This window comes from Canis aureus, chromosome 1 (assembly GCF_053574225.1).
Source record: "Canis aureus isolate CA01 chromosome 1, VMU_Caureus_v.1.0, whole genome shotgun sequence".
NCBI lineage: Eukaryota > Metazoa > Chordata > Mammalia > Carnivora > Canidae > Canis > Canis aureus.
In genome coordinates, this window is record NC_135611.1 from 119,957,937 (window position 1) to 119,971,277 (window position 13,341).

General features: G+C 46.9%; 1 protein-coding gene and 1 long non-coding RNA gene across 6 annotated transcripts in view; one reads left to right on the plus strand and one right to left on the minus strand.

Annotated features, from left to right (window-relative positions):
- The window catches only part of TDRD12 (tudor domain containing 12), a 70,740-nt gene extending 62,818 nt beyond the window's left edge, over window positions 1-7,922 (minus strand). For 2 of the 5 annotated variants that reach the window (XM_077856173.1, XM_077856183.1), the window contains exon 1: window positions 7,392-7,543. In XM_077856173.1, the coding sequence (XP_077712299.1) occupies window positions 7,392-7,415 (24 nt within the window). In that variant the 5' untranslated portion in view covers window positions 7,416-7,543. Of the gene's footprint in view, window positions 1-7,391; window positions 7,545-7,801 lie in introns of those variants that run through there. The other 3 variants (XM_077856163.1, XM_077856157.1, XM_077856190.1) reach the window with 3 other exon arrangements.
- On the plus strand, window positions 6,575-12,680 carry LOC144288607 (uncharacterized). The gene is made up of 3 exons (XR_013356573.1): window positions 6,575-6,652; window positions 11,366-11,466; window positions 12,318-12,680. It is a non-coding gene; the product is annotated as an uncharacterized LOC144288607 (long non-coding RNA).
- The last annotated feature ends 661 nt before the right edge of the window (window positions 12,681-13,341 follow it).

The following is a 13,341-nucleotide window of genomic DNA, read 5'->3' on the forward strand; positions in this document are numbered from 1 at the left end:
CAGAGCAACTGTTAGAAATACACTGGAACAATTTAAGAATAAGACAGTTATAGTGAGTGAGTTCATTACTTAAGAGGAGAATTTAAAAAAAAAAAACTTTTGAAAATTCCAGAACTACAAAAGTAAAACATACAAAACAAAATTTTACTAGTGGCGTGCTCACTACTCCTATTCAACATCGTACTGGAGGCCCTAGTGGGTATCACAAGATAAGGAAAAGGTCAGCAAGACTAGAAATGAAGAAAGAAAAGTGTCTCTATCCACAGTTATCTCAATGGAAAACCCTAAGGAATCTATAAAAAATATATTAGAACTAGTAAGCAGCTCTAACAAGGTTCCCGGGTACAAAGTCATATATTCAACTGCACATCTATATTTAGCAATGAAAATTGGAAATTTAGGGATCCCTGGGTGGCGCAGCGGTTTGGCGCCTGCCTCTGGCCCAGGGCGCGATCCTGGAGACCCGGGATCGAATCCCACGTCGGGCTCCCGGTGCATGGAGCCTGCTTCTCCCTCTGCCTGTGTCTCTGCCTCTCTCTCTCTCTCTCTCTCTCTCTGTGACTATCATAAATAAGTAAAAGAAAAGAAAAGAAAAGAAAAGAAAAGAAAAGAAAATTGGAAATTTAAATTTAAAAAATAGTACCATTTTCAACAGCACTAAAAAAACAGGCTTACTCAGGACTGAATCCAACAAAACATATGCAAGATTTGTGTGTGTTCACAGGTACACAAACTGATCAAATAGATCAAGGAAGACCTTTATGCCAATATACTGTGTTCATGGATTGTTGAGATGTTAATTTTCCCCACAATGATCTACAAATGCAACTCAATTCCAGCAGGAATTAAGAAATCAATGAACTCACTGTGAAATTCTCTTTGGAAAGGCAAGGAACTAGAATGGCTCAAATAATTCTGAAAAAGAACAACACAGTTGGAAGACTGAACAGTGTGATACTGGAGAAAGCACAGACACATAATCCAACAGCACAGAAACAGACCCACACATACATCGTCAACTGATTCTCAATAAAGGCACAAAAGCAATTCGGTGGAGAAAGGGTAGTTTTTTTAACAAATGGTACTGGAACAATTAGTTATCCATATGCACAAAAATGAGCTTTGATCCATTCTTCGCACCAGCTACAAAAATTAACTCAAATGGGGGCTCCAGGGTGGCTCAGTCAATTAAGTGTCTGCCTTTGGTTCAGGTCATGATCCTGGGTACTGGGATGGAGCCCCGTGTCAGGCTCCCTGCTCAGCCAGGAGTCTGCTTCTCCTTCTCCTTGTGCCGCTCCCCTCTGCTCATGCTCTGTCTCTCAAATAAATAAAATCTTAAAAAAAAAAATAACTCAGATGGATCCTATATCTAAATGTAAAACACAAAACCATAAAATTTCTATAAGAATATATGGGGGAAATCTTTGAGACTGTGGGTTAAGACTTTAGCTATAACACCAAAAGTATAATTTGTAGAAGCAAAAATTGATAAATTGGACTTACTCCGAATTCAAAACTTCTGCTCAACGGAAAGCACATTGTCAAGAGAAAGAAAAGTCACAAACTGGAAGAAAATATTTGCGATCACATCCAACAAAGAGCTTCACCCACAGTACATAAACTCTAAATACTCAACAAGAAAATGACCCAGTTAGAGAACCAGACAGATGCAAATGGACACTTGACCTGAAAAGATGGAAGAATGGCAAACAAGTGTTGTGCCCAAGATTGCGAATCCGAGAAACCACCGAGGAGCCAACACTGATGCAAATACACGAGGGTTTATTTACAAGCTCGGGCTTGGGTCCAAGGGCACCCGACACAGCGGAGCAGGGACTTGGACCCCGAGACTAAGAGGCGTAGCAGCTTTATCGGGGCCAGTGGCCCATGGATACGCAGAAAGCTGCACAGTCATGTCGGTCCACACGCAGGTGGCCGACTGAATTACACCTTACCCTATAGGATCCACTTGAGCTGGCCTATTACTTTGGTCAGAATCGGCCCGCAGTTTTGGGGGGCACAAAGCAGGGTTACATTGTTATGAGCCGATTTCCGATTAGGGTGTGCCCAGAGGCTCGCCTAGGGTGGGGCAGCGCCTTAAGCAATAAGCAGGTCATGTGGGGGTCATAGGGGAGGTGGCCGGGGTAGCACAAAATGGAATCAGTCCTGCTCTGCTTGCCCAGGGGTAGGGGATTTTTGTTAAATTTCCTGGGTCCCACACAAACACCTAGAAAAATGATCAACATATCATTTCCCATTAGAAAATGCACATTCAGGGTGGCCTGGATGGCTCAGCAGTTTAGCGCCGCCTTCAGCCCAGGGTGTGATCCTGGAGTCCTGGGATCGAGTCCCACATCAGGCTCCCTGTGTGGGCCTGCTTCTCCCTCTGCCTGTGTCTCTGCCTCTCTCTCTCTCTGTGTGTCTCATTAATAAGTAAATAAAATATTTTTTTTAAAAAAAGAAAGAAAATGCCATTCAAACCACAGCGAGAGACCACCATACAGTAAACTAAACATCACCAGAATGGCTGAAATCTATAAAACTGACCATCTCATGTGCTGGTGAGAATGCAGAGCCACTAGAGCTTTTTTTTTTTTTAAGATTTTTTTTCATTTTTTTTTTTATTGAAGTTCAATTTGCCAAAGTAGAGTATAACACCCAGTTATACTCTACACCCCACCAAGTGCCCTCCTCAGTGCCCGTCACCCAGTTACCCGTCACCCAGTTACCCCATTTTTTTGGTAAGATTTTAAGTAATTTCTACACCCAGCATGGGGCTCAAACTCACAACCTCAAGATCAAGAATGCAGGGACTGAGCCAGCCAGGCGCCCTGCAGCTGGAGCTCTCCCACACCGTGGATGGGAACGCATAATGGTACAGTTCCTGTACACAATTTTCTCATGAACTTATTAGACAGCTAACACAGAAGCTACTGTTTATCCTTGAGGCTGACCTTATGTTCACACAAAAACCTGTATGAACAAGTTGTAGGAGCTTTATTTATAATCTCAAACATAAACTCAACTCACAAGGCCTGTGGCTGGTGACTTTACAAATTGCTGCACATTCACACAGTGGACAAGTACCCAGGGGTAAAAAGGAGGACATTATGATTCATGCAACTGTTCAGGCAGGTCTTAAACGTAAATGCTCAGAGTAGCCAGATTCCAAGGCTACCTCTCTCTTTTTTTTTTTTTTAATTTATTTATTCACGAGAGAAACAGAGAGATAGAAACATAGGTAGAGGAGGAAGCAGGCTCCCTGCAGGGAGCCCGATGTGGGACTCGATCCCAGGACTCCAGGATCACACCCCAAGCCAAAGGCAGATGCTCAACCATTGAGCCACCCAGGCGTCTCCCAAGGCTACCTCCTACTCCATGATTCCACCTGCACGTTTCCTTTTTTACAACATCCTGGAAAAGGCAAAACTAATAGGGTAAAGACCAATGGTTGCACAGGACGTAGAGTGGGGCAAAGAAAGGGCCATGAAGGAACAAGAGGTCACGGAGGGGTGATGGAACTGCTCTCTGCTTGGACTGTGGTGGTGGTTACAGGACTGTACGCATCTTTCAAAATGTCACAGAATTCTACATGAAAAAGAATAAATTTTACCATATGTAAATCAAACCTCAATTTAAAAACTAGTTTATGAGTTTAAAAAAAAGAAGGGTCCCTGGAGGGGGGACTCAGTCAGTTAAGCATCAGACTCTTGGTTTCGGCTCAGGTCATGATGTCAGGGTGGTGAGATCGAGTCCCACCACAGGCTCTGCTCTCAGAGTGGGGAGTCTGCTTGAGATGCTCTACCTCTGCCCCTCTCCCCACTCACCAGTGCACCTGCTCTCTCTAAAATAAATACAATCTTAAAAAGAAAAAAAGATGTGAAGCAAACATGGCAAAATGTCAAAAGATTGGACAAGGCTAAGTGGCAGATGTCCAGGTGTTTGTGATTGTATCTTTTATACTTCTTTGTATGTCCAGAATAATTCCTAATAAAAAGCTACATTTTAAATTATTTTTAATCACAAGGAATGATTTTTTAAAGGGCTGCTTGTCCTCTGATGGGATATCACCCATGCAGTATTTTTACTAAAAATGCCTGACCTAAACATAAACATGAAGAAACAGACAAATCCGAAGTGAGTGATATTTTGCTAGGCGACTTCCCTTGTCCTTCATAAATTTCAGTGACACAAAAAAGCCAGGGAACTGACCTAAATTAAAGGAGACCAAGAGGCCATGACAACTAAACACAACGTGCAATTTTTTACTGGATCCTGGAGCAGAGAAAACAAACTCTAGAATACATTATTGGGACAACTGGAGAAATTTGAACATAAACTATGTGTCATGGTATCGGATCAATGTTAAATTTCTCAAGTGGGATAATTACAGAATGATGATGTTAGGTCTTTTTTCTCAGGAAATACATGTGTAAGGACCTAGTGTTCTCAATTAATTCTCAAGTGGTTCAGCAAAAAAGCAAATAATTCTCTATATATTTATAAAGAAATATGTAAACCAACAAATTGTTAATAATTAGGATATAGAACATACGGTTCTTCTCAATATGGTTTTTGTAACTTGTTTTTATATTTGAAAATCTTCAAAATATCAAGTTGGAGAAAAATGCTTAAACAAATTTTTAAGGCATCACCGATCCTTTGAAGTTTCAGAATTTATCTTTTTTCTTTTCTTTAAAAAAACTCTGCCTGTAAAGCCTCAGAACTGTAGGCCGGGTTCAGTTTTACCAGCTAGGGGAACACGTGCTTTCCTGGGAGGGGTGGGCTCACTAGGGTACGGTGCCACCCCAGCTCTGACACTGGCTGCTTCCAGCCAAGTCTAGAAAGCAACACTGCCCACATTGTAAACACCAGCCTTACACATTTTTCTCCCTTGCGTGTCTGTTGTATTTCCATTAGAAAAATATCATCTATGTAAAATTTTGGTCCACTTTCTTCTCCTTTACCCCTAACATCCAAACTCAAAATACTTATATTTTATTCAAGCAAAAGCAGAATCATTTATCTGGCAAGAGAACTAGATATTCCACATCGTTAATAGGGTTTAATTGAATTAGACGTGTTCTTTATTATTTCTCAGGAATGACTGATCTACCTTTTCTATGTTGTTTCCTACATTATTTGTTATTTCCTTTTACTTTCACTTCCGAGTAATTATGTGGTGAGCGTCTCATTCCCCATATTCGGTAATATGTGTGTCCAAGTGTGATTTATAACATCATCTAATTTTTGATTTCTGTTCAATTCCCCTTAGCGTATGGTATTTCCATAATAACTCCACATATTTTAGTCGAACACACTTGCCAAGGTAGATTGTAAAAATTAAGATGTTAAAAAAAAAATTAAGATGTTAATTTTAAAATGCCGTGACAATTCCAAACCAAACAGTAAGCCTTGGCCCACTTATAGTCATATTGACAGGAGAGGTCCTTGGACTTTCAATCTCAACGCGGCCTCCTTTGGTAGGAAAACCCACTCCTGAGATGCTGTTTGTGGATTCCATGGACAGCACTGAAATCGTTCATGTGAGTCAGAGAACAGCTGTTTTACCACAGCCTGCAGCTTTCAGAATTTCACCCGTGTCACCCGTGTTTGCTTAGCTCCTGCCACCCCTCCTGGCACAAGCTGTCCACTTGAAGGGTCTGCGCGTTGCTGTCCAGAAAGGTGGTTGGCTGGAACACAGCTTGACTGTTAGACCAAAGGCCCTGGGGCTTTTCCAGTCCGATCACCTTTCTTATCCAAGATGCCATGGCTAATCCTTTTCTCCTGCAGCCCTGCTGGGAGAACAAGCCCACGTACACCATTCCCCCCCCCCCCCCCGCGTTTCACTGCACTCCTGACCGTGGCACGTTGCCTGCACTGCTTTAATACATATTTTTAATCAACACCTTTTTCTTCACTAGACTCACCCTAACAGCCTTGCAATGCTAGTTATGTCTTTATGTTTTTATTTCTAAAATCTCTTACAACAAATATTAACTGTTAACTTTTAAAAATTTTAAAATAATTTCTAATGATGTGAACTACTCCCATATTGCACAGAAACTCTGCTGAGGGTGAACAGGTAAGAACTGGAGGTGTGGACAGACCAGAGCTGACAGGATACAGGTAGAGAAAAGGATCCAAGACAGGGGTTGCTTCCCCAGTCTGAGGCAGGGAGAAAGCAATACCCGCCCCCTTGCCAAAAATTCTGTCCCAGGGGATTTTGCATGTAGTAGGATCCACAACCCTAGAAGAGCCCTGTCTTTCCAAAGGAGAAACTGGAGATGCCTATTTAGGACTGGCGATGGAGAGGGGCCTGCTAATTGGATCTGAAACCCCTAAAAGTCTTGGAATGAATCCTCTTTGATAATCAGATGCTTCAAATGTTCGTGATCTCTCCTCATAGAAATCACCTACCTAAGCCCTAAAACAAGAGAGGGAAAGTTGATGGTTTTTCAAAATCCCATCATTTGCTACGTTCCTCTCCTCTGCCCAAAGAAGCATGATTTAAAAAAAAAAAAAAAAAGGTTTGGATTTCCTTTTCCAAGGGACTGAAAGCCAGCCCTTTTCTCTGGTATCTAAACTCCTCCCTCCAAGTCACCTTGTGAACACAGTATGCCTCAGTCTCCCCATCTCACCTGAGATGCAGGTAAGTCTACACCATCTTACCGGAGACACGAAACTGCGGCTGAAACTGCAGCTGCGGGCAGGTCCCACCCCCCCTCCCCCCCCCCGCCGGGACCGAGCATCACCGGAGCCCCGGGGGCCCGAGCATCACCGGAGCGGGGGCGGGGGGTACCGAGCATCACCGGAGCCCCGGGGGCCCGAGCATCACCGGAGCGGGGGCGGGGGGTACCGAGCATCACCGGAGCCCCGGGGGCCCGAGCATCACCGGAGCGGGGGGGGGGGGGGGGTACCGAGCATCACCGGAGCCCCGGGGGGCCCGAGCATTACCGGAGCGGGGGGGGGGGGGGGGTACCGAGCATCACCGGAGCCGGGGCGCACGCGCGGGGAGGGGCCCCCAGAGGCCGGGGGCGGCGCGGGCGGGGTTCCCGGGGCGGCCGGGCCGGGCGCGCGTGGAGCGGTGGTTGCCCCGCGGCCGAGGTGCGCGCGGGAGAGGAGCCGTCGGGCGGCCCCCAAGTCCCGGGCCGGGGAGCGGGGGAGCACCGAGGAGTTTCGGGGCCGGGGGCCACGAGTGCCTTTGCACCCCGTGTCCCTGGCCATACGCGGGCGCCCCGGGGCGGAAGGGCGCGTGGAGGATGCGCAGGCGGGGGCCCGGGGCGCACGCGGCAGCCCACCCGCGAGCCGGGAGCCGGGAGCCGGGAGCCCGGAGCCCGGGGCGGCCCCTGCGCGGGGCCGGGGCGGCGCGGGGCGGGGCGCTCGCTCACCTTCAGCACCAGCACCTCGAGCATCTTCCCGCGCCCCTGCCGGGCCTCCGGGCCGCCGCTCCCTCGCAAGGCGGTGCCGGCCGATCCCGCCGTCGGGGCCCCGCAGGCCCGCCCGTCCGCGCCCTGGGGCTCGGCCACCGCGCACGCCTCGAGCCTTCCAGAAGGCCCGCCCGCCAACGGCCCGGGCAACCGCCGGCCTCCCTGCGCAGGGGGCGGCGGGGCGGGGCCCGGGTCACGTGGCCGCCCCGACCCCAGCGGGCTCCCCCCGCCCCCCTCCCCGACCCACCTGGAGGCCTCAGGGGTCAGGAAGCCGCGCGCAGGCCGCCAATGCAGAGCTGGGGACACCCCCCTCCCCGCACCCCCACCCCCTCCACCTCCACCTCCTGCTTCGGTCCCAGATTTCCTCCCACCTGGCCCTTAGGTGGCAGGGCTCCCCCAGACTGTCGCTGGCCACTCCGGTCACCAAACCGCAGCCCCCCTGGACGGGGGCTCCAACCCGCGCGTGTTGATGTTGTTGGGGCGCCCAGGAGTTCTCTAAATTTGGAACATCTGGACGCCTCAGTTTTTCTCACCTAAAAAAAAAAAAATGAGACGATTAGATGGGGTCACTCTATGTGAAATAAAGGGCACCCAAGAAGCACTCAGGGAGGGGAGGCTGTCATTACTATCTCAGGAATCTCTCTCTGACACTTGAACAAGCCAACAAATAAGAGAAATGAAGAGTCCTTAAAAATCAAAGGAAGCACAGCTAGAATAAGATCATTAAAAGTCAGGCTTACGTGGTTTTATAGGTGAATTCCTCAATATCTTGATTGTGGGAAAAAAAAAAAAAAAGTAAGCCCATGTCCAAAGGTATTAATTTGCTAGTCAGGGGAACCAACGAGATGGCAAAAAAATGACACCAGTTTTAAGAGAGTACGACGCTTGTGGGGCGTAGGTTTTTGGGAAACGATGCTCACAAAAGCGTCCAGCCCTAAAAGTCTGTTATAGATTTCACAAGGTCAGGTGACATCATTGGCGTCAGGTCTCAGGCAGGAGAGTTGGAGAGAAGTGTGTGGACTTCCAGTCCTGAGGGAGACACAGCTGCCAAGCATGCGTACACCTGTGGCTGACCTGGGCTAACCAGCTTCTCCCCCAGTGGAGGCACCTGGCAGGACCAACTCACCTGAAAGAGATGCGAAAGGACCAGATCTTATTTAAACAGGAGGTGCCAGGAGTTCCCAAGCCCCATAGAGGGTGCGGAGTACAGCTATCTCCCAGGTTAGTTGGGGTCAACACGTTTTTTTCTTTTGACTAGAACCCATGCTACAATGTGACGTTTCCCAAACTTTTTCACAACACAACCCAAGGAAAATGGAAGTGTCTCTCCATCATGCTGGGGTGAAGAGTCAGAACTGCTGCAGCGGGAGCTCCCTGCCCTTTGAGGCTGAAGGGGATCAGTATCTGTACCTGTAACCTGTTTCCCCAACACACCCACCCACTAGCTAGTAGGGAGCCTTGTTTTGGACATCACTCCAAAATAAAAAAGTCATGGGTATGTGATGTACAGCATGGTGATTAATAGTTAATAATATTGTATTATGTATTTGAAAATTGTTAAGAGTAGATCTTAAAAGGTCTCATCAACAGAAATCAATTTTTTTGTGGCTATGTATGGGGACAGAGGTCAGCTAGACTTATTGTAGTGATCATTTCAAGATATATACAGATATCGAATCATTGTGTCGTACACCTAAAAGTGATGCAATATATTGATTATACCTCAATAATGAATTAAAAAAAATACTCCACAAGGGTGTCTGGCTGGCTTAGTCGGCAAAGCCTGTGATCCTTGATCTCAGGGTTGGGGGTTCCAGCCCCACATTGTGTGTACAGATGGCTTAAAAATAAAATCTTTTAGAAAACTGCTTCGTGATATAAGATGAAAAGATTATTCCCAGTGCATTTTCATAAGGACTTAACCTGCATAAGTCCCAATATTAAAACCGGAGAAAGATAACACAAAGAGTTATAGACTAATTTCACATGTCAACATAGGTGCTGAAATCTCAAATAAAAAGCCACCAAGTTAAAAATAATTAATTAATTAATTAATTAAAAAAAAAAAAGAAAAGCCACCAAGTAAAACCCAGGATTAAAAAAAAAAATTAAGCCGTGGCCAAATAGGCTATAAGGCTTATAGGGGTGCATTTAATACTGGTCAGCAACAAATATGGCTCGGTATACCCTGTTATATAGTGTGACACATACATAGAAGCCTGGTTTTGTGGACCATCTTCTCTTTTTCTTCCTGAAAATCTGTGCATTCTTTATCTTTGAAATTCAAAATACCATCCAGCTATTGGACCATTTTTGTTAATTCTCCTTTGACAGCAACAGGATCTTTTTATCTGAAGATTAACATTTTTCTTCAGCTCCAGGAAACTTTATTCTCTTCTCTAAACAATGTTTATCTTCTCTTTGTCCTAGAATTTTCTTTTATAGATATAAATGATCCACATGTTGGATGCTCATCCTCACCTGTTTTCCTGGGGCAGTAGTAACAGAGAGACTCCAGAACAAAAATAGTTCAGAGATCCAGGTTTGTTTCAAGGCGACAGTATGTGCAAAGATCCCGAGGTGGGAAAGGACTTTGAGTAATCAAGGAACAGAAAGAAGACCCTTCTGATGGGAGTGTAGGAGAAGAGTGTATGAGGTCAGAGAAAAAAGCCACTGACGGGTTTTAATGAAGGCAGTGACAGGACATGGCTCACATTTTTATACCGAGAGCACTTTTCCAGTTCAATAGGAGAGAACACGTCATGAGCTTGAGAATGGGGATGGAGAGACTAGTTCTTACATTTGTTACAGGGCTGCTCGAGTTGGCAAGGTGAGCTATAGCTGAGGCGATGGCAGTGCAGAGGACAAGATGGGATAGTCCAGGTAACTGTGGGCAACAGAATCAACGGGACTTGCTGGTCACCTGGGTGTACAAATCAAGGAAAAGGAGGAATCAAGAATGACTAATATTTTTTAGCTTAAATCACTGGTAGATTTCTAATATAGGGGAGACTGTGCTTAAAAGGGACAATTATAAGTTAGGAAACAAGCTTAACTGTTTTACCAAAGAGACCCCAAAATATAGTGGCTTATATATATTTGATTATAGGATTTATGGGGCTCCCTGGGTGGCTCAGCGGTTAGGCGTCTGCCTTTGGCTCAGGGTGTGACCCTGGGGTCCCAGGATCAAGACCTGCATGGGGGTCCCTGCATGGAGCCTGCTTCACCCTCTGCCTGGGTCTCGGCCTCTCTCTTTGGGTCTCCCATGAATAAATAAATACAATCTTAAAGATTATATGATTTTATTTATTTATTCATGAGAGACCCAGATAGAGAGAGAGGTACAGGCACAGGCAGAGGGAGAAGCAGGCTCGATGCAGGGAGCCCGACGCGGGACTCGATCCCGGGTCTCCAGGATCAGGCCCTGAGCCAAAGGCAGACGCCTAACTGCAGAGTCACCCAGGTGCCCCAAGTGGCTTATATTTTCTTTCACGGAACAAGCAAGAGGTGAGCAGTCCAAGTCTGGCAGGCAGTCCCGTCCTAACATCTGGCTTTGGTCTCTGGGTCCCAGGGAGCTGCTCCAGTTGTCAGAATTTTCAGCCAGTGAGAAGGAAAAAGAGAAAGTGGAGGGCAAGCAGTTCCCTTTATAAAGGATGTGACCTGGAAGTTGCTTCCATCAGCCAAGGATACAAGAGGGTCTGGGAACAGGTACTGAGGGGGTACTAGATTGGTTACAAGTTAGGAGAGAACGAGTAGCTGAAGAGAAGCAAGGAGGAGCGGAAAATGGCCAAATGTTGCGGAGAGGTTCAAAGCTAAATAGAGGTTTGAGAAGGGACGGTCAGGAACAACGTATGCCCAGATAGGAGTTATCCCACAGGAGAGAAGTCTCCTTACACTTGAGCCCTTTGTGTCTCCCTACTATTGTTCATTTTTAGGAACAAACAGCTGGGAGGACGAGACATGTTAAGCTGGAATGCTGATGCCTGCCCAGTTATGGATTCTCATGGAAGTCATTCAAAGGAATCAGCAAAAGAAGGTAATGGAAATGCATATGGACTTCATATTTATTCCTGAGTTTGTGACTTCAGTTGCAGAAGGCTGTTTAGTATTGTAGAAAAGTTTTCCTGGCTGCGTCCTGGATGAGATGGCATGGAGCAGGGATGCCAGTGGGGGCAGGAAGGGGTCTAGAAGGAGTAGGGACACGTGATCAGCTTCCTCCTTCTGCATCTGAGGCCTACGTGCCTCACATACAGGAGGTATTGGTACCGGAAGAGCATACGGTAAATGCCACAAACACTCACCAGCTAGGCTCTAAAACAACACTCCATCAGCTCATGATGACGGCCCTGTTATTTTGTGTTGGGGCATTTTTTTTAAGATTTTTTAAAAAATATTTTATTTATTTATTCATGAGAGAGAGAGGCAGAGACACAGGCAGAGGGAGAAGCAGGCTCCATGCAGGGAGCCCGACGTAGGACTCGATCCCGGGACTCCAGGATCACGCCCTGGGCCAAAGTCAGGCACTGAACCGCTGAGCCACCCAGGGATCCCCAATGTGTTGGGGCATTTGGATATCACGACAGGTAGGCAGTTACGTGAGTCTCTCAAAGAATTCTTGGAAGGAGGCAAAGTTCCATTCAGATGAAAAAGACAACAAAAACACATCTTTACGAACAAAACGAAGTCACATTACTTTGTCACATCTCCTAAGATCACCCCGAGCTGTGTAACTCCAGCAGAAAGGGTGCAGGACTAGGAGAGTTGGGAGTCTTGTGAGCCTCTCCCAGCCACGTGAGCGAGCCTGAACACCCTCCTGCCGACAGGAAGGGTCCTCACAGCCTGCGCTGGCCTCATGGCCTCGTGTGGGAATGTCTTTCCCTGTTTCAGACTCAACGTCATCCTCCTTTGCTCTGTGTAAGCACGTGCATCATAGGACACGTGGCCGATCCCACTACTGTATCCGCCCACTGTCGGGAGGAGACAAGAGGGGTGTTTGCAGGTCAACTGCCCAGTGTCGCCTGCAGGGAGGACTGGCCGTGGAGGACTGGCATGCGCTGCGGTAGCTGACTCTGCTCTGCCTCTTCTCGGTGAATACAGCGTCATTCCACCCAGTGCTTGGCTGTGCTGTGGTTTCCTTGGTGGCTCTGACACCAAGACGCAGGGGGTAGAATTGTTAACATGTCTGCTTTGGGCAATAGGTAAAGCAGATGTCACTTGCTTGACAAAAGATCTCGTGGCTATGGCACTAGCCGCTGGGCTAATCTGTTTCTCGGTTTCCTACCTGGCAAGTATTGGTGTTCAGTGTCTTCTCTTCCAGCTGTAACATTCTATTTTCTGTGAGAATGAAATAATATTATGCCCAAGGCCGGACATCAGTGAGGAGAACTTTTTATTTTTTTAAAGATTTTATTTATTTATTCATGAGAGACACAGAGAGAGCAGAGACACAGGCAGAGGGAGAAGCAGGCTCCATGCAGGGACTCGATCTCGGGTCTCCAGGATCAGGCCCTGAGCCGAAGGTGGTGCTAAACCGCTGAGCTACCGGGGCTGCCCCAGTGAGGAGAACTTTTATAGATCCAGAAGCCAGAGGGAATGGTAACAGTATATGGTTCTCAAAATTTAGACATCGGAACCATTCACTGCAGAAAACAGATTTTACTTTATTTTTTTTTAATTTTTATTTATTTATGATAGTCACAGAGAGAGAGAGAGAGAGAGAGAGAGAGGCAGAGACATAGGCAGAGGGAGAAGCAGGCTCCATGCACTGGGAGCCCGACATGGGATTCGATCCCGGGTCTCCAGGATCACGCCCTGGGCCAAAGGCAGGTGCTAAACCGCTGCGCCACCCAGGGATCCCCAGATTTTACTTTAGATCGAGTTTCCCAACCTTGGCCAGATCATTGTTGTGGAC